At 41.0% G+C, this 22,513-nt stretch overlaps 1 protein-coding gene across 2 annotated transcripts in view; it reads right to left on the bottom strand.

The window, feature by feature from the left end:
- Positions 1–22,513, bottom strand: part of PRKAG2 (protein kinase AMP-activated non-catalytic subunit gamma 2) — a 223,167-nt gene that overhangs the window by 168,415 nt on the left and 32,239 nt on the right. The window contains exon 1 of one of the 2 annotated variants that reach the window (XM_040592755.1): positions 144–283. The exons of the other annotated variant lie outside the window; for it this stretch is intronic. Coding sequence (XP_040448689.1) covers positions 144–224 — 81 coding nt within the window. The 5' untranslated portion in view covers positions 225–283. Of the gene's footprint in view, positions 1–143; positions 284–22,513 lie in introns of those variants that run through there. 2 annotated transcript variants of the gene reach the window in all.

The following is a 22,513-nucleotide window of genomic DNA, read 5'->3' as shown; positions in this document are numbered from 1 at the left end:
TCCTGCAGTGCACTCCGGCATCCACCTACATGAATGCAAAACCTATTCCCCTTGCTAAGATAAATAAATTAGAAATAAAAATGAAAATAAAAATAATTAAATCCAAAGAAACCCACATACAGTCGAGCCCTGTTCTGACTTACAGCTCTGAAAAATCCTGCAGTCTGGCTGGAAACGTCCATTGAAGAACTGCATTCAAAGGTTTTCCCTAAAGGCAAGCGCATTTAAACATCTCAGGCTCTGCTACTGAAGCCGATGCTGCAACAGATGGGGACCAGGGCTGGGTGTGTTCCTCCTTCCCATCGCTGTGCTGCAAGAGGATGGCAGGAGCAGTAGGTAACGCAGGAGAAGGCAGGCGATGGGTTTTCTCCCTCGCTGCAGGCTCCCTGCCAAAAATGCTTTAGGCATCGCAAGATTCGATTACACGACTGCAGCAACCTGCCACATTAACTCCGATGGGGGCCAGTGATGTGCACGGACGGCACAAGCAGGTAATTAAGTGCTGTATTGGGTGCATTAGCTAAATGTTGTGGGTACACCAGGGAAGCTGGAGAGTTCAAATAACCGCAGACGTTTTTAATGTGATCAGAAGAAACAAAAGATCCTGTTTTCAATAGCAGAAGTTTCAGATAACTGAGGCTGCATCTGCATCAGTATCGAATACTTGAGGGAAGGCAGCACAGAGCAGCTGATGCATTTTCAGCTGCTGGAGTATCTGCTGCACCATAACAGCCCTGTTCCCCACTTCACCACAAGTCCACTTTGTAGCTGTACAAAAGTCCCAGTACTTCTCTGGGCTTAGGTTTTCCCATCTGCAGCACAAACAGGGGAAGACTTAAACGACTTCATAATTTATTGTAAAGACCTCACCAGAAAAATACAGTGTTCGAGCATAAATTATAACATTATCATTAAAAGATAATAGATAAAGATAATAGCAGAGATTTTGAAAGGTTATCACATGAGCAAGTTCTAGCAGAGCAATGCAAATTCTCCCAGCAGGAGCCGAGGAATGCAGGGATCTGAGTTTTCTTCATCAAGAATTACTTGACAAATCCTTCTTTATAACCATGTTCAGCTTTGATTACTCCACCAACCTTTACTGGCAAAGAAATCACCCCCCAGACCATGGGGCCCATATCCTTGGCCAAGATGCTATCAAAGGCTGCCACAGATGAGGTGACCTCTGGTAGAACAAAGCTAACATGAAGGCAAAAGGCAGAAAGATAATCTCTGCAGCTTCCAGTATTTTAACAAAAGGCATCAAAATACTCATGCAATGAACTGACACTTCTCTGGAGAAACAGGTGGCCAGATCCTGAGCCATGAAGCATTGCCAATCCTTTCTTGGCCATTTCAAAATAACATTTGTGATGATGTATTCAAATACTCTTCAACATGGAGGATTTGCTTTAATTAATGGCTACCAGTCACTAAATTGTTACAGTGAGGTGGACTTGCCTTATGCATCACTCTCGGTCCACTTATCCTGTTCACTGCAGGACCCTGTGCCCTTTTGCAACCGGGTGCAACTAGTATTGCCCTTAATTCTGTCTAAATCAAATAATATATATCACCAAAAACAGAAGTATGTTTTCTTCAGCAGCAAAAGAGCTGAGGTCCAGCTGATGCCCCTCATGTGCCAGGCAGAGAGCACATCCCAGGCTGCTGCCCTCCCCTCCCTTGGCGTGCTAAGTGCATCTGATAAAACAAGTCCCTTCGGAGCAAAAAAGCTGAAAACGGCACACACTGTTCACTCAGAAATAGCAGCTATTACTTGAACCATTTTAAGACAATCTCAGTGACAGCCCTTTTTAACACAGAAACGAAAAAATATTTAGCTTTTAGAAGGTTTTTCCCCAGCTAAATGAAGATGTTATGCATGCAGAATATACAAATAGTTCAGGAAAATAAAGCTTCCTCTTAAATTTGGTTTCATGGGTACCAGAGAAACCAGTCAACCAGCCGGAGCAAGCAAAACACATTTGTGTCTCTCCTACTTGAGCTGTAGGAGAAAGGAAGGCATCTGTGGCAGACCTAGAGAGGGCAAAAGGGAAGATTGGATTTATCTTGGAATAAAAGAGGTTCTTCCTACAAGCCAGACTGCAAAGCAAGGTTCAGCTCAAATGCTTCCCTGTATAGCTAACTTAAAAGGATTATTCTGTTTAGAGATCACATCAAATAAAAGGGGTATTAACAGCCAGGAAAACGTCCCATATCCCTAAATCATCCCTTTCAATTCACTCACAGGGCTCAGTTTGATGTAGCCAATTTCAAGAATTGCCCTGACCTTAAGGTGGATTTTTAAAATTAATCTTCAAAACTGGTTCTTGTCTCTAAGTCTGATTTGGCACAAATTCTACCTCAAAAACATGCCTTTTGCTCCCCCACCTTTGGATAAGGAGTATGAAGCAGGAGAAACAGATTGCACAACTACATCTCAGATAAGCAGAACAGTTAATGGTTTAGATACCGTTTCATAAATATTTGCTGAACTAGTTTTTGGATTCTGTCCAGTTTCTGACATCCATGAAAAACACTGAATAATTTGCCATTTTCTTTCACTCTCCTGGGATGAAAAAAAGGTAGGGAGGTTTTGTTATCATTTCTTACCATTATTTAATAACTACTCACATTTATGTTGATGTGTCCTGCCAAAAAAGCCCAAGCTATTTTTGAATCTACAGGCCTGTGTCATCCCAATCACATTTATGTAAATATTTATGTATTATTTATTAATTAATTAAAACCTCTCTTATGACTTAATTATTCCAAGATCAAATACCTGTGCGCATATGTGGCTGGCTAAGCAACTAGTGAAGATCTGAGAAAAAAACCAAACTGACTTCTGAATAAATACCGTGTTTCAAATTGGGATTTCAAGTGCACATGCTCTAATGGAGGTGCTGAGGCTCAGGACTGAAATGCAGCAACACCAGTGGCAAAAAGCAGCAGTGAGTTAGTGCACAACATCTTGCACAAGACAGTGCAACATGTGAAACCACCCAAATAAAGTCATTAAATAATGTTTTCAACCATACCTTACTGACAAGTTCCAGGAGTCTGTATGAACAGGGATCCAAAATTCCAGCTGTTTCCTTATATATTAAGGGCAGTTTAGAAGCCTCCAGAAAATGCTCTGTATAATCAACTTTCCATGTCAATAGATTTTTCAGATTAAAAAAAATATTTTTTTCTACTTCTGAAGTCTTTGCATTTCAAGCTCAGCAGTCATTATTGATTGTATGCATACATGTCTTTAAAAAAGTTTTCATATTGGAGCACTTCTGCATTGCTCACATATTTGGACTGACCATAAGTTTTTCATATTTTTACGAGGCAGTGATGCTAGAGGGTGGGAAAAAAAAACCTTAAAAAAATATTACCAAAGCCCACTCGTGCCTTTGACAGTGAATCACACACTCACTTATAGTCCAAAGACCAAACTACGAGGAAAGCAGATTCGTGACTATCACATTTTCACCAGCATAAGGCAATGGAAATACTTGCCCGACAAAAACAGTCAGTGTTGTACCAGCTGCATCTTGTTTTTCCATTTGAAGAGTTTAAGGATTCTGGTTTGCAAAAATTCAAAGCTAGACCCTCAATCAGCTTTAGATTTAGTTGCACAAAATTCCTGCACAATTCCCTCAAGCTGTTCCAGAACACCAACTCTATTTAATCTTTTTGGTCCAAGTACAAGTATCATAAATCTCAAACTGGCAGTACAGCAACCTTCCACAATTTCCCAGAGGAGACTGAAAATGCCTGGCTATTGGTTGCTATTATTTATATTCTATAATTTTCCACAAAGATCTGGTGGTTTTGTAAGTACCACATAAATTAGATGAGTTCATAGGGCCTGCTTCCATTATGGTCTCCTTGTTCTCCCTTGAAATCAATGGAGCTACTGTCTGTGAAGACACCACTTAGAAACATATAGCATAAAGCGATTACTGAAGCACACGGTGAGCCAGAGCTCTGCGTGGCAGGGCAGGGCTTTTGTTCAGTGTGTAATTAAGAAGGGTTTTTCATATTTTTACAAGGAACGCAGTCGTTATATTCATGGTTGGCCTGTTCCTGTTCCTACTGAGCACAGAAAGCAGCAACCAAAAGTGACACGCAACACAGATGATACCACAGCAGCCTACAGCCAAGAAACCAATGCACTTGGGGGATGCTCAGGTGAGAGAAGCAACTCCTTGAAGGGCAGGAAAAGCCAGAGTAGCAGTTGGGAGACCAGCAAAGCCCAAGGGAAAGGTGAAATGGGTAGAGAAAACTCCTGAGCCACACCATAAGCTACACCAGCCCATAGTAGGACACCTAAAGTAGTCTCTGAAGAGTTGATGTTTGGCAAAGGGCAGCCACACACTTAGAAAAGGGAGTACAAGAAAACAGAGCATTAAGCCCTAAGAATGAAAAGTAGGCATGAACTGTGGAGTCAAGCCCCCCAAATCAGGCACAGTGGGAAATCAGGGTGGTGGAGATGGTACAAAATGGAAAGAGAGAGGAGTGGAGAAAAATATCCCATGGAAAAAAAACAACAACCACCAGTTTATTCCTTTATGCATCTCCAAACAGCCAGTTTTTTCTTTGCAACTTTTCAGCATGATCTACCAAGCAATGAACCAAATATCTGGGATTCCTGACTCACTGTTGACAAGCCAGAAGAGCATCCATGTGAGAAAAACCAAACCCCAGTGAGTAAGTGCCCATCTCTCTCAGGGGAGAGAGCCCCCTGCAAGCCTCTACAATGAAGGTGGATCATGCTGGCCCAGAGATGCAGCAGCCAGCTCAGGTACCAAAAGAAGGATAGCTGCATGCTTGAATTTAATGTCTAGTCCTTCAGCAGGACTAAAGCAGATGGGTTTTTTCTCTGTATTTACATGTATACCCAAATGCAAATGATACTGAAGTTATTAGGTGCTCATGCAACAACAGTATTGGAGGCTGCCTTGTGCCCTGCTCTGCACTGCCTTTCCCACCTTGTCTCCCTGTGCTACACAGATCGAGGGATGCAGCCTCTTTCCTGTATCATAGTGGGGAGGAGGAGGCTGGAGGCACTCCTGGAGAGCTGGGCTGTATCTGTGGTCAGCGTTAGCCTCTGAGTGACAGGGGAGAATTACAAGGGTTGGGTTAGGACATAGTGTTCAATAACTCATGGAGCAAAGGACTGACACTTTGGACTGTAATCCTCTATGATGTGGATGAAGTCCCTTAGAGATGACCTGACCTCCGAGGATTAATAAATCAGAGAGCAAAATTAATGTTGCAGAGTCAGTGGTCCCTCATTCAGCCCTGCCTGAGGCATTCAGGGGGGCTGTGACACTGGTATCAGCAATGGTCTGGGAGGTTTTGAATCAGAATTGTGCAAAACTCAAGGGTAGCGACTGGTGACTCACTGTGACCTCAATTATACCCTGTGGGCCAGCTCAGAGAGGCCAGTGCTTCTCTTCTCTAACAAAAGCACTGAAAAGTCCTGAAAGACAGCAGATGAGTCTCACCTTGCTTTTAGCGTACCCCATAAAGGCTTGGCTGAGAAACACCCTTTGGGAGACTGAAATAGTCCCACAAAGGGTGTTTCTCAGAAAAGAAATAGTGGGTCAGAAACAGTCCCACAAGACAACAGAAGAAGGATGAAGCATCTGGAAAGATGAAGCATCTGGAAAGATGAAGCATCTAGAAATGGGAGAAAACCACGTGGGAGTAGGAACTGGTGGGTTAAGAGCAAGAGCTCCAACCACAGTTCCAGCATAAAATCCTTGTATATCTGTGTGCATACCTAAGACTTTCAGTTGGGATCTATGAAAATCTGTAGTCTGCCATATGACTTTTCTGCTTCACTGGTCCCAGAGCGGGACCTCTAAGGAGCAGCACTTCCATGAGGACACGGCAATGGCAGTATGGATGAAGGAGATGCCTCAGCTCTGCTGCTGCCTCCCTTGATCCCTCTGCCTTTAGGCTACTTCATGCTCCCTCCCTCAGCAATGTGTGCTGCTCTCAGGGCCCGGGCAACAACAGGGATGAGGGAGGCAGTGCCAAAAAAAGCTGGGGGAATGGGGTGGGACAATGAGGCAACAAGGAGGAAAAGGTGATGGTAATTAGCTCCACATAAAACTCACCACACCTGAACTGTCTGTAGTACTTGAAGCCTGGCTTAGAGTTCGTGGTTGAGAACATACAATGCTACAGCACATCCGCAGCTCTCTGGAGAGCGCTAATTATTTACCCAAAAGAAAACATCCCACTACAATAACAGCTCAATTATTCAGAAATTAAGATTTTCTTGCATACTGCACAGCACGTTTTATTTTCTTTGAACCTCATGACTATTTGCCACCTATCTCAGGACTCAGTCAGGCTGGACATTGAGTTAATTCATCTATGTTGTCCCTGTGACTCCAGGGTACAGGAAAATTACCCATGTACTGACACTTTTGTACAGCCTGGCTAGGGACGGTATGTTCTTCATGTTAGGGATTCTGGGTTTTCTAAGGCACCATGTGCACGTAGCAACTTCACTGCATGCAGGTTTAAAGTATGCAATAAATAGTAACCATTAACTCTGAACTGAAGCAAGAGCCCACCTGGAAAAGGGTAAAGTGACTGCCAACATACAGTAATGAGCAGTTAAAATGTCATCAAAGGTTTAGAAGCTGAAGCACAAAGATCTCTGCTGGAATTATCTGGCTGCTGAAAAAAACCACCATGGAGGTAAAGGCACCCTGCAGCATTTAAAGTAGGTCAGCATTGCCAGAAAATAAATACTTTTAAATAAATATATTGCAATGCAGAAACCTGACACAGAGTTACAAATTCACTGTAAAGAATGCAGTAAATGTATTTGTCAGCTTAATGAAAATAAAGTAAACCAGTTTATCCACTCATTTCATTTAGAGACAGGCAGCGGTCAGGGGCTGAATGTAATGAATACGAGCAACATAGACATCTGTAGACTGGCATGAATGCTTTAGGAATAGTTACCTCCGCAATATTATGATAATTCCTATCGGAAAGGGCAGTCAGTTTTTTAGACTGTAACTACAGGTGATCAGAGGGATTTTTGGAATGGACCATTTACCTGAGAGCCAGGCTGTTTCACCTGCTGCCACAACACCTGTGGGTTGCCCAGCTCTCAGGGAAGGATAGTCCAGCATGGGCTGGGGCTGTCAGCAGAGCAGCCACACAGGTTAAGGACTGGTGGTCGGGTTACCCAGCTCCCCTCCACTGATGCTGGAGCTCCGAGACCACTCTTCAGAGCCACGTTCCCTCCCCAAAAGGATGCAAGACGTTTGGAGGCAAAGCCCCACTGTTTTATTGTGGCATCTGCTAGCACAGTGGAAGCCATGTGGTAATAAGCTCTGAAATAAGATGCAATTTATGATAAAAGTTCAGTGTTTATTTAACAGGCAGAAGCTTGCGAATAGCAGTTCTGGATATAGGATGCACCCAGTGAGAGTGTAGTTATTTTAAGATTAAATGTCTGATTTCTACCACAGGGACTCATTTAGGAAAAATAAAAACAAACCCCAAATGAGAGCACACACAGAGTTTAGGTTTTAGTTCCTAATTTTGCCATGTCAATAATAATTTAAAATAATCTACCCACTCCAGAAAGAAAAGGATGCTCTCAAAGTCTCTGACCATAGGCATCAGCATTTTAAATACATCCTAGAAACAAAATTTGCCTTAAGAAAAGTGAACACAATTTGATTTTAAAGAATGCAACAAATATACAACCAAAATTTAAAAAAATCAAATACAGGTAAAAACAATCATTGCAGAAGAAAAGCTTATGTCTGTTTCCTTAGCATTCTGGTTTTGGGGTTTTTTTTTAATTTTTTTGTTTGTTTTCTAAAGCATTGCACACAAAGCAATCACTAAGGTATATATAAAAAAAGCTCCCCCCCACCCCCACCAAAAAAAAAGTTAATGAAATAATGTAAAAGGGGAAGTCTTATAAAGGCTGCAGTCTTTACATCACACAAGGAAAAGGGTGTAAACTGTCACTGGATTCATCTCCCTCCTAACCTGACCCTCATTAATAAGAGTAATGTGTGTGAATGTATATACTTATCTGAAGATACACACACACACATATATTTATCTGTGTGTGTATGTATATACATTCACACACCCCATATGTATCTGTATAGCTACAAATACGTATATAAAAGCTAGTGTTGAACTTGAATATTTTTAGAACTTCCCACCTCTCATGGTCCATACTCACTGTTACATCTATATTTTCAGTGATGAAAGATGGCTTTGTGGTTGAGGCTGGCAGTGTATCCATGTTCTATTCCCAGCCACTCCTTGGATAAATTCTGGCAAGCCCCAAAGGCTGATAGGTCTCTCTTCTCAATCAAATCCTGGCTAAGTCTGTTTAAGAGGTGTCCAGTTTATTTTTTTTTTTTTAACATACTTTGAGTAGTTTCATAAAATTGGAAGAAAACTGAATTTTCTTAAAAAAACTTTGTACATATGACACAATGTCAGCTTAAACCCACAAATAAAATAGCAGCAACAGCTACAACCCACAAACAAAGCATCACTTGTTTCATTCCTTACACTGAAGGCCTCTTCCACAGACACCTGGGCTTCCAGACATGCCCCAAACCCCCCAGTCTCAAGTGGGGTCAGCGCTGCAAGCCCCAAACCTGCCACATTCATCAAACTGGCCCAACACATCACTACTGCGCTGGCAGGGCTCAATTCAACAAACGTTACTCAATTCCTCTCACAGTTCAAACCCTGTCCTCCTACCCAAGGAAGGGACACACCATGATATTAATAATTGTACCGTTTAGCGTCATCTTGGGTAGCTGAGCCTATGTGTGAATGAGATGAAACCACAATGGTAAAGCCTTTCAAATTATCAGGGCCACAGAGGCTGGCAGGGTACCAGCAGCATTTCCAATCCACTGGTTTCATAGCCTGGATGTCTAGTTTAGACTTTTCCTTTCAAAGTTCCCTTTCGACATTCTTGTTCATTACTTATCTATCATTTATTGCTTAGTGCACCAAATTTAGGACACTTCTACCAGTTTATGTGAACTCGCAAATAACCTACTACCATTACCGAGTCGTCTGGTCCTTTCATTTTCTGCTCACAAGGACTTCTGTCTTACAGGCTTCACCATTTCAATTTACTACTCAACAGCTACTTTTCATTATCTGCAGATATAATCCCGTCAACCTACTTGATTGAAGATTCCCGGCACTTATTTTAATTCTCCCAGGATAACATTTGTGATTACAAGGTGTGCCAATATTAAAATCCCACCAAAAACATTTTCATTGACATTGTTATGTTGTGGACATCTGAGATTAATTTCCAGCTGTACCTCACTAGTGTAATCAAGCACAGCTGAAGAACCAGCCTTGAAGAAAAACAGACGTTAGTAGAGATGTCCCACTTTCATATCTATCATCACTTCTAACAAAAACAACCCCTATAATTATGCTGCAAAAATATGGAAGGCTGCAATCAGAATACTACATGGTGTTAAAAGATTAACTAATTCGATCCAACATTCCCCAAGTCATAGAATAGCCCAAGTTGAAAGGGACCTCAAAAGGTCATCTGGTCCAATCTTTTGTGGGAAGAGGAACCTAGATGAGATTTATCTAGGACCCTGTCCAATCACGTCTTCAAAACCTCCTGGCAATACCACTTCCATAACTCAAAATACCACTTCGTTATATCACATCTGTTTTAATCACCATTATTACAGCATTGTGTTGGATAACATATGTCTGAAAGCTTGCTGAGCTTACAAAAGTCACCCTCCAAGTGCCCAACTGCTTCCCTTCAGCTGTCAGCAGTAGATTAGTTTCTGAACAGGAACAAGTCCCATAAACAGCAAGATCATCTGCTTTGAGGGTTGGAGACTGAAATCTTGTTTGTTGGGCAACATTCAGTAATTTAGAGCACATTCTTATCTATTAGATGAAATGTCTTTTCCTTCCTTTTCTACTATTTATGAGTATATACACATTTTCCAACAGGAGCAGGCAGCTGGTGGTGGATGTGGGTCCCAGTCCCAATCTCTACGTTGACTCCCTGCATGGCCCTGGGCTAAAGCATGCTTCAGTCTGGCAGGCAGAAATACTTCCACTGATTTATCTGCAAGAATCACTTTTCCACACCAGACTGTGCAGCTGCCACTTTTTCAAAATGCAAGAGTATCAATTTAGAACAAGAAGACCTGACCACAACTCTTCTTTATTTGTATTTATCATGAAAAGGAAAAATAATTAATGGCTGCTCTCACAACTTTTCCGTTCTTTTTCCTTCATCTCTCCTTTCTCCCCTCCTGGTTGTTCTTTGCTGCTTCTTTAGATTACATGCTATTTATTCAGACATACCGCCTTTGAACAGAACATTATACAGTAGCAAGCATCACTTAGTGTGATTTTTATATAAAGATAATAATATGGCATTAAATAAGAAAGCACTAAAAAACCCGAGGGATGCATTGGCCACAACATCAGGAGTAAGTATGACAAACAGCACCTTTGGATCCCGATCAACAAACAGCTAGTGATTGAGGGCTATGCAAACCACTCAAGTCTTTCAGCCTTGCCCTTGCTGTTGGATACCTCTGCAGTGCTCCTGCCAAAGATAATCTTCCCCTACAGTTCATTAACATATTCTGAAAAGAGAATTTTATTTACTTTAGAATATGTTCATTACTATATGTATGTATTATTAGCAGTATTTTCCCAAGAATTACAAGTTGTCAGCTATTTTGGAAGGGAAAAAAAAAAAAAAAAAAAGGAGGAGGAATCACAGCTACAAAATACTCCCGGATTGCCCGCTCCCAGCACATGAAGTGAAACCATTAGGAGTGTGGCATAATATAGCAGTTATAGTGTCCTGAAACAGAATAAACATTTCCATCCACATACAGCTTGACATATTAGTTTCTCCAGGACCACTGCCCCTCTGCTGGACTGCAAAGCAGCTTTTGAAAACAATTTCCCAGTCCCTCAGCCTTCCACGGTAATGCTCTTGAAACACCCATATTTAACAAGTTCCAGGAGGTCCTTGGGGACCCCCTGCTGAAACTCTGACAGCACACAGGCATGTGTAATAAACTGTCTTCTACCTCAGCTAAAGCTTTTTATGCAAGGTTTTTCTCTACAGAATTCATTCCTTGGTGTTAGAGCCTGATTCCCACTCTTAGGATCCTCAGTACAGATTTCCACTGAAGTTTTATCAGTGGACACGTATTTGTGGGAAAGGAATACAAGAAATATCGCTAACTTGAACTTTGCAACATCATCTTTCATTGCTTTTGGAAGCTAGACTGTGATTTTTGTGTAATACAGTGACAATGTCTCAAGCATCAGTAGATACAGAGCTATTTTGGTTTATTTTCTCTAGGGCAGGAGGAAGGGAAGCAGAAAGGAACTCAGAGAAGAAAATTAAACTCCTGTAACTGCCTGGAAAACACAATTTCAAATGCTAGATTTCAAGGTCATGGAAGGAAGTGACCACTGACTTGGACTATATTTAAATGCAATATGAATCTTAATAGTCTGCTTATTTTTAGGCAAGAATAGTAACTATTTCCCTTTCTTCTGTACAATCTTGTTCCTAAAGGCACCCTGTCCAAAAAGTGATCCAGGGCAACTTCTAACGTTGACAGGAGTGCAGTACAGTGCTATATGGCAGTCTACAGGAACACTGAGGTCTTATTTTTTCCTACCACCACAGATACATTAGCAGTGCATTTCCAAGGTGAAATTTCCTTTCCCAGGGCCAAGTCCAACATCTACTCCAGTCAGTGATGATTCAGGTATCCTGTCAGACTCTAGAATACATCCCAATTGTAAGCGAGCCCAGACACTATCCCCAAAAATCTCTTGGCCTTTACTTAATCTGTCTGTGGTAATTTCAGTTGTAGTCTTCCAGGCCACGGCTTGCCCAGACAAGTGATTCAGAGTCACCCAGGGAAAACTGAACACGAGCAACATCCACTAATCTATTACATGGCTAGCCTTCTTCCTGAACCCATTGCTCACATCAATTTTACAAAAGTAAAGAGGTTTATCTAACTAAGAGTTTTAGGCTCATGTCCTGAAAGGACAAATGTTATGTTCCTGCATGGACTGAATATTGGATCGCTGGCAGAAGAAGAGGTGATTCACACGTTCAAGGTTAAAACAAATGGAGAGGTTTGGGACAGCAGGGATTTCCTCTTCTTCCTTCCTTCCTGCTTCAATGCAAAAGTGCTTTGTTTGGTTGGTTTTCATCTTTTTATGTGTGGTCCCTTTTCCAGGGCCACCTGGGAAATTTATCTAATAAATTCTTCCTGCTGGGAAAGTAATTTTCAAAGTAAAGAGCTGGTAGCACTCTTGGTTACTCCAGCCCCTTTCCTGTAGCACATTATGGTGGTGGGTTTCAGTTTCCATGACAGGCCTAAGCCTTGCTGTTGAAAGCTGTGAAACGTGCCGTGAACTGTTGTGCATCTCTGTATATAGGGTGTAATAAATGCTCTGTAGATCCTTCTAGCATGAAACCTTTGGAGATGGCGAGTACCAATGCTGACAGATGAGCACCTCTTTGAAAGAGCTGGTCATTCACACTGAACAATAAGCAAGCGGAGCACTTCAGGGATGTATCTTCAAGTTTCTGTCTCTCATACACATACACACAACAATATGCTCACTGGCAACAAGTGCCATTGCACACAGATCTTTTTAAGTCAATTTGTTGTTCTAAGCAACTACCAGATCAGCTTGTTCCTCCAGATGTAACCGCAAACATTCAGCTGCTTAGACTAAGCTCTCAGGCCAAATTCATCTCTTGCTTTCATCGAGGAAATGAGGTAACAGGACAATACAGAACAGTTCATAGCAATCTTATCCCACTACTAAATTTCTTTAGTTTATAAAAATCACTAAGAGGCAGTTCCTGTGTCAGCTACTCAGAAAGCTACACAGCAAGTCAGCAGCTCTAATACCTTACAAAACTAGTTGTAAAGTCATAAACTTGATATATGGCTTCAGCTCAGCCATGTGCTCAAAACAGGGATTGCATCTGAATCTACTCTTTGGCAATGCCTATTTTAACAACCTGTTTTAAGTTGCCTTTAAGCCTTGCCAAACTGTAATGAGAAAGGGCAGAAATTTTCCAAAGCCGTGTCTGCCCCAAATAGGAACTACTTGGGAAAACTTCAGCCAAAGTATTTAAGCCATTTCTAAAAGAATGTTGCAGAAAATAGATCATTTCTGTATAAGAAAAAAATTTCTGGTGAATTTTAGTGAGAGATTTCTAGCTCCTCTTGGGTTTGGGACAAAGGGTCTTTATCTGGCAGGGCAGACTGCATCAGGCAAACATTTCTGTTCTGCTTACAAAACCACACCTAAATTCAGCTACTTTATACAGGGACTTTGACACTTAGGACAAACACTGGCAGCAGTGGGACTGAATAACTGACATCCTCAAAAGAAGAGGAGAAGGAGTATGGGAAATAACTTGGCCAGACTAGCTAGTAAGCAGCTATGATGTCTGGAAATATCTCGAATGGATCAAGGGATTGAGAGGTAGAAGACAGATTCTAATACTTGCTGGGCAAGGGGATTGAAATTGAATTCAGACATCCCCTGAATGGAAATTGGGATTAAGAAGCAGTCACGACGTAGAGACAGTGCAGAGCGGCTGAAGACACAGGATGGGAGTGAGACAGCTTTGTTGGGAATGGGCAGAGGAGTCTGTTCACTATTGCCCACCTCCAACAAAGTGAACAGAATCAATTCCTCCTGAAGAAAGTAAATATAGGACTGGGTCATCGGACATTACGGGTAGGAGTCAACCAAGATTAAGCTCAGGTGTCTCACCACAAGTGTTGACATATAACCTGGTGTTTAAACTCATAGGATATTAAATGGATATGAAGGGTGGCATTTAGTTGCCTAAACAGAGACCCTTACTGCCATCTGAGACAATAGAGGAGAAGATACAGGGCTGACATCTGCCACAGCACCTACACATGACCTGTGCTCTAAAGGAAAACACCAATTTGCCTGGTATCCTTTTGCAGGAAATACATTATTCTTCTTTGTGATTGACATATCCTTTCCAAAGAGAGGACAGAAGCTGGTAGCCCTATGTCAGTATATGTGACAACAGGAAGCTGAAGGCCTGGCAGGGTACCTTAGCACAAATCCAATGGTATATTACAGGCCTATACATGGGCGTCTTGATGTATCTGTAAAAAAGAATGGAATGTAAGTTGGACAAGCTACTTGTATCCAAACATTTCCTAACTTTTGAGACGCTGACTTTGTCACCTTACCAATACTCTTTCAACACTTCTTGTATATGCTTAAATAAGTCCTTAAATAAATAATGTATTAGACTGGGATAGTCATAAGCATCTAATGAAATTCATACAAATCCTCTTTGACTTGTAATAGTCAATAAAACGGCACCATGCATACATAATGCACTGCATGTTCTCTACTGATAGGTACCTTTGCCAATTAAAGCAATGCCAGAGCTGGTCTCCCCAACCACTAAAGACAAATGTGGTCAAATAAATGGTTTCTGAAAGCCAAAAACAAGGCAAGATTGCCACTGAGAGCAAGGCAAATCTAGCCTGATTTCTCTGCCTCCTGTTCTTCTGTGCTTGAGGAATTCAAACTCACTGAAAACTCTTTATGTAACTTGTGCAGACCAAAGAGAAAGCTTGAAGCACCATGAAAAGGTTAGTGACATACATGTTTTGCACTATGTTAACCATCAACAATTTTTGTTTGAATTCTCAAACATAAGATCAAGCAATTCAGGCCCCAAACCTGATGCAGACATTTAGTAATCATCAATCTGTGTGCAAAAGAATAAGGAAAACCCTGCTCTTTGTTCTGCTATTATAGCTGTTTACTTTCTGGTGTGAGTTTGCAGTTCCTGAGTTCTTTAGTACATTCTATAACCACAGAGCTGCAGAGGTTTGAGAACTCTACTAGACCTTGGGCCAACAGTTCAACAAACAACTACAAAAGAGGAGTTCAGATCTTCAAAGAGAAAGAGGAAGGAAATCAACTGTCAGCTTGCTTTAAAAAAAAAAAAAAAAAAAAAAGAAGAAAAAACATGGAGATGACTTATCACTTACTAGTTTACTTTGGGGAAAAAAAACCCACCAAAAACCACCTCAGAGCCTATGAGACTAATCATGAAAGGGAACAGAACTTTCCCCCTTCAAGAGAACACCATCTTTTTCAGCAGGCATGGGCTACATGGAGCCACTAAAGGGCAGTCTGTCCCAATCCTTCTCCTGTCGGGTGACCAACATGTAGGCAGTCCCATCACACTAAGCAGCACATATTTGTGTGCTTCTTCACATGACCAGACAAACCATGCTCACACAATGAGCACCCGATGACCTTCTCCACACTTGAGTGATCTGACACTCCCCACATCTAGGACTGAAGAAGCCTTTAAGAAAAGCAGCAAATTAAATGTTCTGCCAGACTGTATCCTACTGTATTTTTGCCACCTCTGGCCTTAACAGTGGAAAATATTGAGATGATTAATGTTGGTTATCTACCCAAATCTAGAAAAAATTATGCATTTCAGAAAAGAAGATGCTAACTGAAGAAGCTAAATCTTCAATGAGGAAGAGCCATTGCTCACACATACTCATTAGACAACTACAGGAGAAACACATCATAACATTTGATTTACTCTGCATATTCCAACCTGGGGATAAAGAACTCTGCCAGGACTTTCCTCTAAATTGCTCTTCACATTTCTTGCGATCAGGAGAGTCCCAGACACAGAAATTGAAGTAAAAAAGATCTCTTCTCTATGCTTCCCTTGGTGATCTCAGACAAAGAGGAAGATGAAGCCTGACTGGAAAGCATACAAGTGAAAAAGAGGCACAGAGATACCGTAAGAGTCAAAGAGTAAGAGAAAAGGAAGGGGACACATCAGCAAATAACAGAACAGCTTAGAGAGACATAAAAGATGCACATGAATTGAAGGAAGAGAACAGAAGAATACAGAGATAGACAAAAATGGCACCGCAGCTAGAATGTCCACAGGAATGGACAGGATGCAGAGAAAACATGAGGCAAGATACTGGGAATAGAAAACAAGAGCAGAGTCAGAAACAAGCAGGTCTGTCATTTCACAAATAACGGAGTTACAGGTTTCTGCTGTATGTATGATACATACAGAAAGGTTAAATCAAAGCTATCTCAGCAACCTCAGCTTTCAGGCCTGGTTTTGTAACTGTACAACATTTCAGTAAGATGTTCACAGTCCCATGCCAGATCCCCTGAATGGGAATGCACAGATGACCTTTGAATAAAATGCCACAATATCCCTAAGATAATGCCAGTGTGTCATCCCAAAACTGTCCTAACAGCTACTATATTTCAACTGATCTTGATATTCTGTTGGTATTGCTTTGACCTAAACTTTCTGATTTGTTGCTTTCAATGAAGGAACAAGATGAGATAGAAAAACAGCCAACAGCAGAGAGAAGCATGGGACCCCAAGACCAAATCAGCTATCAATTTCCTTTGATTTCTTCCCCTACCCCCATATTTCAATTGCCTTATAAATCTCTCATGGTTCTTACAAACTATCAGAAGATGTATTACAGATTTTTTTTTTTTATTAGTATTTCTCAATTATTTAAGAAATTGTATTGTTACTTTGGGGACATGTCTTCTTTTCTAGGTTACTCCATCAGCAAGCACATATTACTTCCCACAGTGGAAAAGCAGGTATCTCCAAGAAGCACCACACAGGATTTTTTTTCAAATATGAAAGGAAGTTATTGTATCAGTGATGCCATCCTTGCCTTAACCAATAGCAGGTACATAAACTGGCTTCATCTGGTTTTGATGTACAGTGGTTTACTAAATAATGTAATTTTCAAGAGTATTTATTTTCATTTAGCTAATCTATTGATACAGTCTTATCAATTCAGCTGCCTAATTCTGGCAATAACATATCTGCCTGCTTCTCCATTATCATTTATTTTGCTCCCTCTTATTTCTGTTCTTTCATCATTTTGTTCTGCCGAGTAATACATACATAAAATACAAAGTCTTTAACTTTCATCCTCATTAGATATCAGTTCCCTGTTTCTTAGGCTCACACTCCAGTTTCAGATATAGGATACAATTTATCCCAAACACATCCTAAAATGCACATATTCCAAAATTATTACATCTTTTCTCAGTTCCAGTGTTCCAGTGTAGGTCAAGCCTATGAAATGAATTTTGTGCTTGTTCTTCAGGGGCTAAAAGTTAGGATTATCCTGCTTAATCTCACTCAGTCTGTCTCACCACCACCTCTGCTAAAACCTCAAGTTCATACTTCTGTGAGGGGAGAACATGATCAAATGAAGTGCGCTGCTCCCCAGACACAGGTCTATCAAAAGATAAGCTTTGAAGATAATTGCAAGCTGGCCCAACATACCAGTGGAATTCCATACAGAGGCATTCCCAAACAAGCACATGTCCCCAGTCCATCTCTTGGACTGACCTACAGAAAAGCTGAAAGGACACTGGAAGGCTGCACATCCGACTGGACCGAAAAAAGCTGAGGGAGTCCTCAGCCACTTTAACTGGACTCACCTCCACTTAGGGCCTGCCAACAGCACAACAAAACCCTATGCAGCTCCCATGCAAGCCATATGTCAGGCCTTGCCAGTGGCACCCCAGGTGCTCCTGCCTTTGGGGTCCTCTTGGGGACTCCAGGGAGAAGTTCTAGGGTATCCCCCAGTAATTCTAGGTGTTCCTTCTGTATCCTGGTGAAAAATTAACCCAATGATTTGAATTGGTCCTCACAAAGACATATTCTCATCCACTCTTCATTCTGATGTAAACCAATGGAGCAAAACCATTCAGAAACAACCACACTTATAATTTGCTCCAGTATGTACATGCCAATAGCTATTACAGAAATGCTCTCAGAATTTCCCTGCCTCTTGATGGTTGTTTGAGCCAAACAACCCAGTAAAGCTGTGTATGAGAAAAACAACGCAAAACCCCAATCTTATCACCCGTATCCACAAAAACAATCCAAGCTGAGAGAAACAAACATTTGGGGCACCCAAATAATGCTCTACAGGCATCATTACTGGCCAGAGGTTGAGCAACTGCAATTTGTACTATTGACTGAAGACATTTCTTGTAAGATCTACAAAAGGAAGTCACAAGCTATAATTTACTTGATTTTTCCAAGTAGGAGTGTAGCAAGAGTACAGGAAAAGGAAAACATGATTGACAGTCCAGTTATAATTCAATATGTTTCACTTAGGAGATCTCAGAGCACTGTAATTAGTGAAAAATAAAACAAATTATTTTGCCAAAAGCTATCACCAACTCCACTCACTATAACTGTAGTTTCAGGTGAAAAAGTGCAGTTAGTTTAAAGAACACAGTTTAATATTATCCCAAATGACAATACTCCTAAGCTTTGCTAGCGAAAGAGCTGAACCAGCCCAAAACAACCCACAGCAGACCTCCTAGTGACTGATGAATTTCAAGTACTGTTTATTAACAACTATCATACATTAATACTAATAGCAGTCCAGAACCTGCATTACATTGCCAACAACAGCAGTCTCCACAGGTCATGTTTCCCTACAGATAGCCATGAATATTTCTGATCACAAATACATATTACATAAAATTACAGCAACTAAGAACGACTCGAGGAAAAACATCCTACCTGCCTCAAGTACCTCAACACCTTAAAATGGTAATTTGGTTCTCTTTCTTCCCTGTCCTACATGGTTGTAAGGTTTTTGAGCAGTTCCTAAATAATGCCACCTTCAAGCCCCAAAAAGTCTAAACTCTGGAGGCAAAGTAGCCCAGCAGGCAAACCCCTGGGGTGCTGGGAGCTGAAAGAAATTCTGAAGCCAAAATGCTATTCAGAAGTTTGAAAGTAAGTTAGGAATTTCCCCCAGAAAAGCTCTGCAGCAAAGAGGCCTGGCTGAACAGGCTGCCAGGGAAACGTGAATCTGGACGGCTCTTCAAGGGACAAGGCATTCACCTGCTGCCAAGGAGTGACAGGCCTGCTCCAATTCCTGAGCTGCCAACAGGCTGAAGTCGCTTTTGCAACACACAGGGCAAATTAGCATGAAAATGAAGAGCAACAAATTAAAAATGTTATGGAGATGAAGGCAGAAAGTGGTCACAAATTAGGATTTTCCAGACTGTGACTGATTTGCGTGTTGTTCTTTGATTATTCTGGGTTTATAAGATCATTAGTATAAATATACTCATTAAGCCATTGCAAAAAATTGGTGAAGCTGCTCACCTGGCATTAATTTTTATGGAATCACATAAGATATGTGTAGGCCCAAGTTCTACATCAAAGTTCAGATGCATGCTGATCAGGTTAATAAGGAGTGGAGTTCACAGTAACACACAAATAAAATTTCTCAAGCCTAGAGAGTTCTATAAACATGTTTTAAATCATCTTCACAATAGCTCTACTGAGGAGATAAGGACAAATTATTCTCCTTTTTAGAAATTAAGGGAAAAAAATACAGAGAAAGTAATTTACCCAGAGTCACTGCAGGAGTGAGCAGGAGCTAACAAGCTTTTGATCTTTAGTTAGGCACTAGTCGGCACTTGTCTCGGATCCACCCAGGCATCATTTCTCACTGCAGCTACCAGATCCGAGGCGAATTCCCCACTGCAAGGTCTGTGTCGTGTCAATACTGTCAACTGAAATTTCAACAGAAAGACATGGGAACACTTTCTAATGAAACAGTTCAGCAGCGAGATGAATTAAGGACCGATTCTCCTTGCAGGCTTGGCAGATAAGTCTCATTAAAGTTAACAACAGATATAAGACTCATGTGCAATGGAAAGCGATTAGAGCCTTAAATCCAATCAACGTCAGGTTTACTGCATTGTTCCACTTCAACAACTTCTTTACTGCCTACACTGATGTTGCTTTCCCAAGGAAGTTTATTTGCACTTACATTCTTCTTTCTGCAGCAATTTCTCTTAAAGAAATACAAATATTATGTGTTCAGCATTGCTAACAAGGCTGCCTCTGAGTAAAAATGGTCACGCCTGGATAATTGGGAAGGTGAGGATTAGGTACTTACAGAATTAAGGACTTCAAACAAAACCATAAGAAAATCTCATAATTCAGTGAAGGCTGAGAACTGCCCAGAGGGATGAAGATGTACATGTACACATGCTCCTTATTTCTTAATTCAACATGACAAAAACACACCAGAAGATTTTGGGAAACAGTATCTCTCTTCTTGAAAAGCAGGACTCCACTCTCAGAAGCAGGATAGCTCAGCAGTTCATCTCTCACACAGACAAACCTATACAATTAAACTAGTGTTCAAAGTAACACCCAAGTGTTGCATTTGGTTTTCTACAAAAAATAGCTAGAATCAACACAGAGAAGGACTACATGGTGGCATTTTGGCTCCACAAATCCCACTTTGCCTACCTGCTCAGCACACGGCTGGTCTCCTCCCCACCACCCACCAGAGCCCCTCTCCAGGTTTGTTTCCATATCCCAGACCTTCCAAGTCACAAATCAACAGACAAGGCTGTCTTTTCATCTTCTCGAGACCCTTACTCTGTCTACCTGGACCCAGTGAAATCTTACAAATGGCATATGCATACTATATAAGAATTAAAAAATAAAGCTAGTCAAGAAAACATGGTTTACATACAGATGCTGTAAGACATCAGAATGGGCATAAATCAGGGAATATTTCTAGAGATGTACAATGTGCTACATGACAGAACAGTCTTAGACTGGCAATAATACAAAAACTGGTCATTTTTAAGCACAGATAGAGTAAAAAAAAATGTATATAGAAGCTTCTTAAACATTCCTGTTGCCGAAGGAAATAGTGCTCTGCTCTCCATCAGCATGAGAAGCACTTTCTATTCATTCACATGACAGTCATACTGTCATTTATGTGACCACCACTGTCTACAGATGAAAACGTTAACTCTTTTTTCTCAATTTGTACACAGGCAGTACACAAAAGCATCCAAAAATATGTATAAAAATATATACATAAAATAAATATGACTGCACTGGAGTTTTTTTCTGACTGGTACTTTTCATCATCCAAATGAAAGTATTACAGATCAGGAAGCACAACCCTATTCCATAATTTAAGATTCTTTTAGGGGATCAATGAAAACTATCCAAAGCTGCTTCAAAACACAGTGCCCCAACATGGAACAGTCCAGAAAATAAGAGGAGGATTATCAAACATGGTCTGTATGTTCATAGAACTGAGGTTTCAATGTTAGGAAGGAGAAGACAAGAAATAACATGTCAGTGTCAAATAATCTCCATGGTCACTAAGCCAAGAACAAAAACACATCAACTTAATTTGCAGGAAATAAGATTTAAGTTGGACACTAGGGATAATTTCCTGCCAAGATGACAACAAAATTTAAGGGACTACCAAGGGATGCTGCAGAACCTGCTGCTTTGGAAGGTGGCATACCCTACTAGTAAGAAATCTATCAAAACCAGTTTAGCTAGAGGTAGCCTGATTTTGTTATCTTTAGAGATTGGATCCAAGTTTTGTAACATCCCATACACTCTGCTTTCATGGAAAGGGTGGTATTGGATGAAGGAGGTCATAGCACCATCCTCTCCTCCCATCTGCATTCAGCAGAAGCACCTCTCCAACCTGTACATCTGTGTGCAGGACCACAACGAGAGTTGGTTGTGGGAGCACCATGAGCTGCTTAAGCAGGCATTCCCTCTTTTCAATGATCCTGCTGGCTCCGTGTGACCTACTGGCCATCCATGACCTCAGTCCAGTCTACCTACACCTATCCTGCTTCAGTGCAAGAGGCTGGACTGAGTGATCTCCTAAGGTCCAGAATGGGAAGCCAATGCTTGCAGAAGGTGTGTCACAGAGATCGGGCTTCAGACCATGGCTTTGACTTCATAAAGGATGAATCCATTCTAGTTTCAATTGTTTTCTCCCACAACAGACAATATAATTATGAGCTCTGTGATGATGCACAGCAGGAATTAAATAGAGTTTTCATAACATTAGACCTGGTTCCCTTCACCACACATCACAAATGGAAATAAAAATATGTATTTGAATAGACCTGGTCTTATGTGGCTGTAATATCTCTCTCACATGCTACAGTCTTCAACATATTCTTCTACAAATTCTACAAATCCCAAAATTTGTAATCATTTCCCCCCCTTTCTTTCAGTGCTTACATATTCAAAAAATTCATGCTAGAGAACAACTTTCCACAAACAGGACTCTATACAAAGTCTATAGCTTTCAACAAATTGCATAATTAACAGAAAATAACCCTTGAAGCACATGAGCAAACACATAGATACTGATATCCTTTCTTGTTTGTTCCTCCAAACACATCAATGCCATTTTCTCTGGGCATTCAGAACTTCAATCGAGGCTGGTGGACAGTGGGCTTTTAGCCAGTCTTCCCATCCCACAGTGAATGAGGAAGGTCCTGTAGGTGCCAACCTTTTTGTCTCTCAAGACCT

Source organism: Falco naumanni, chromosome 4, assembly GCF_017639655.2.
Source record: "Falco naumanni isolate bFalNau1 chromosome 4, bFalNau1.pat, whole genome shotgun sequence".
Classification (NCBI taxonomy): domain Eukaryota; kingdom Metazoa; phylum Chordata; class Aves; order Falconiformes; family Falconidae; genus Falco; species Falco naumanni.
This window is presented reverse-complemented; position numbering and strand designations above follow the sequence as displayed.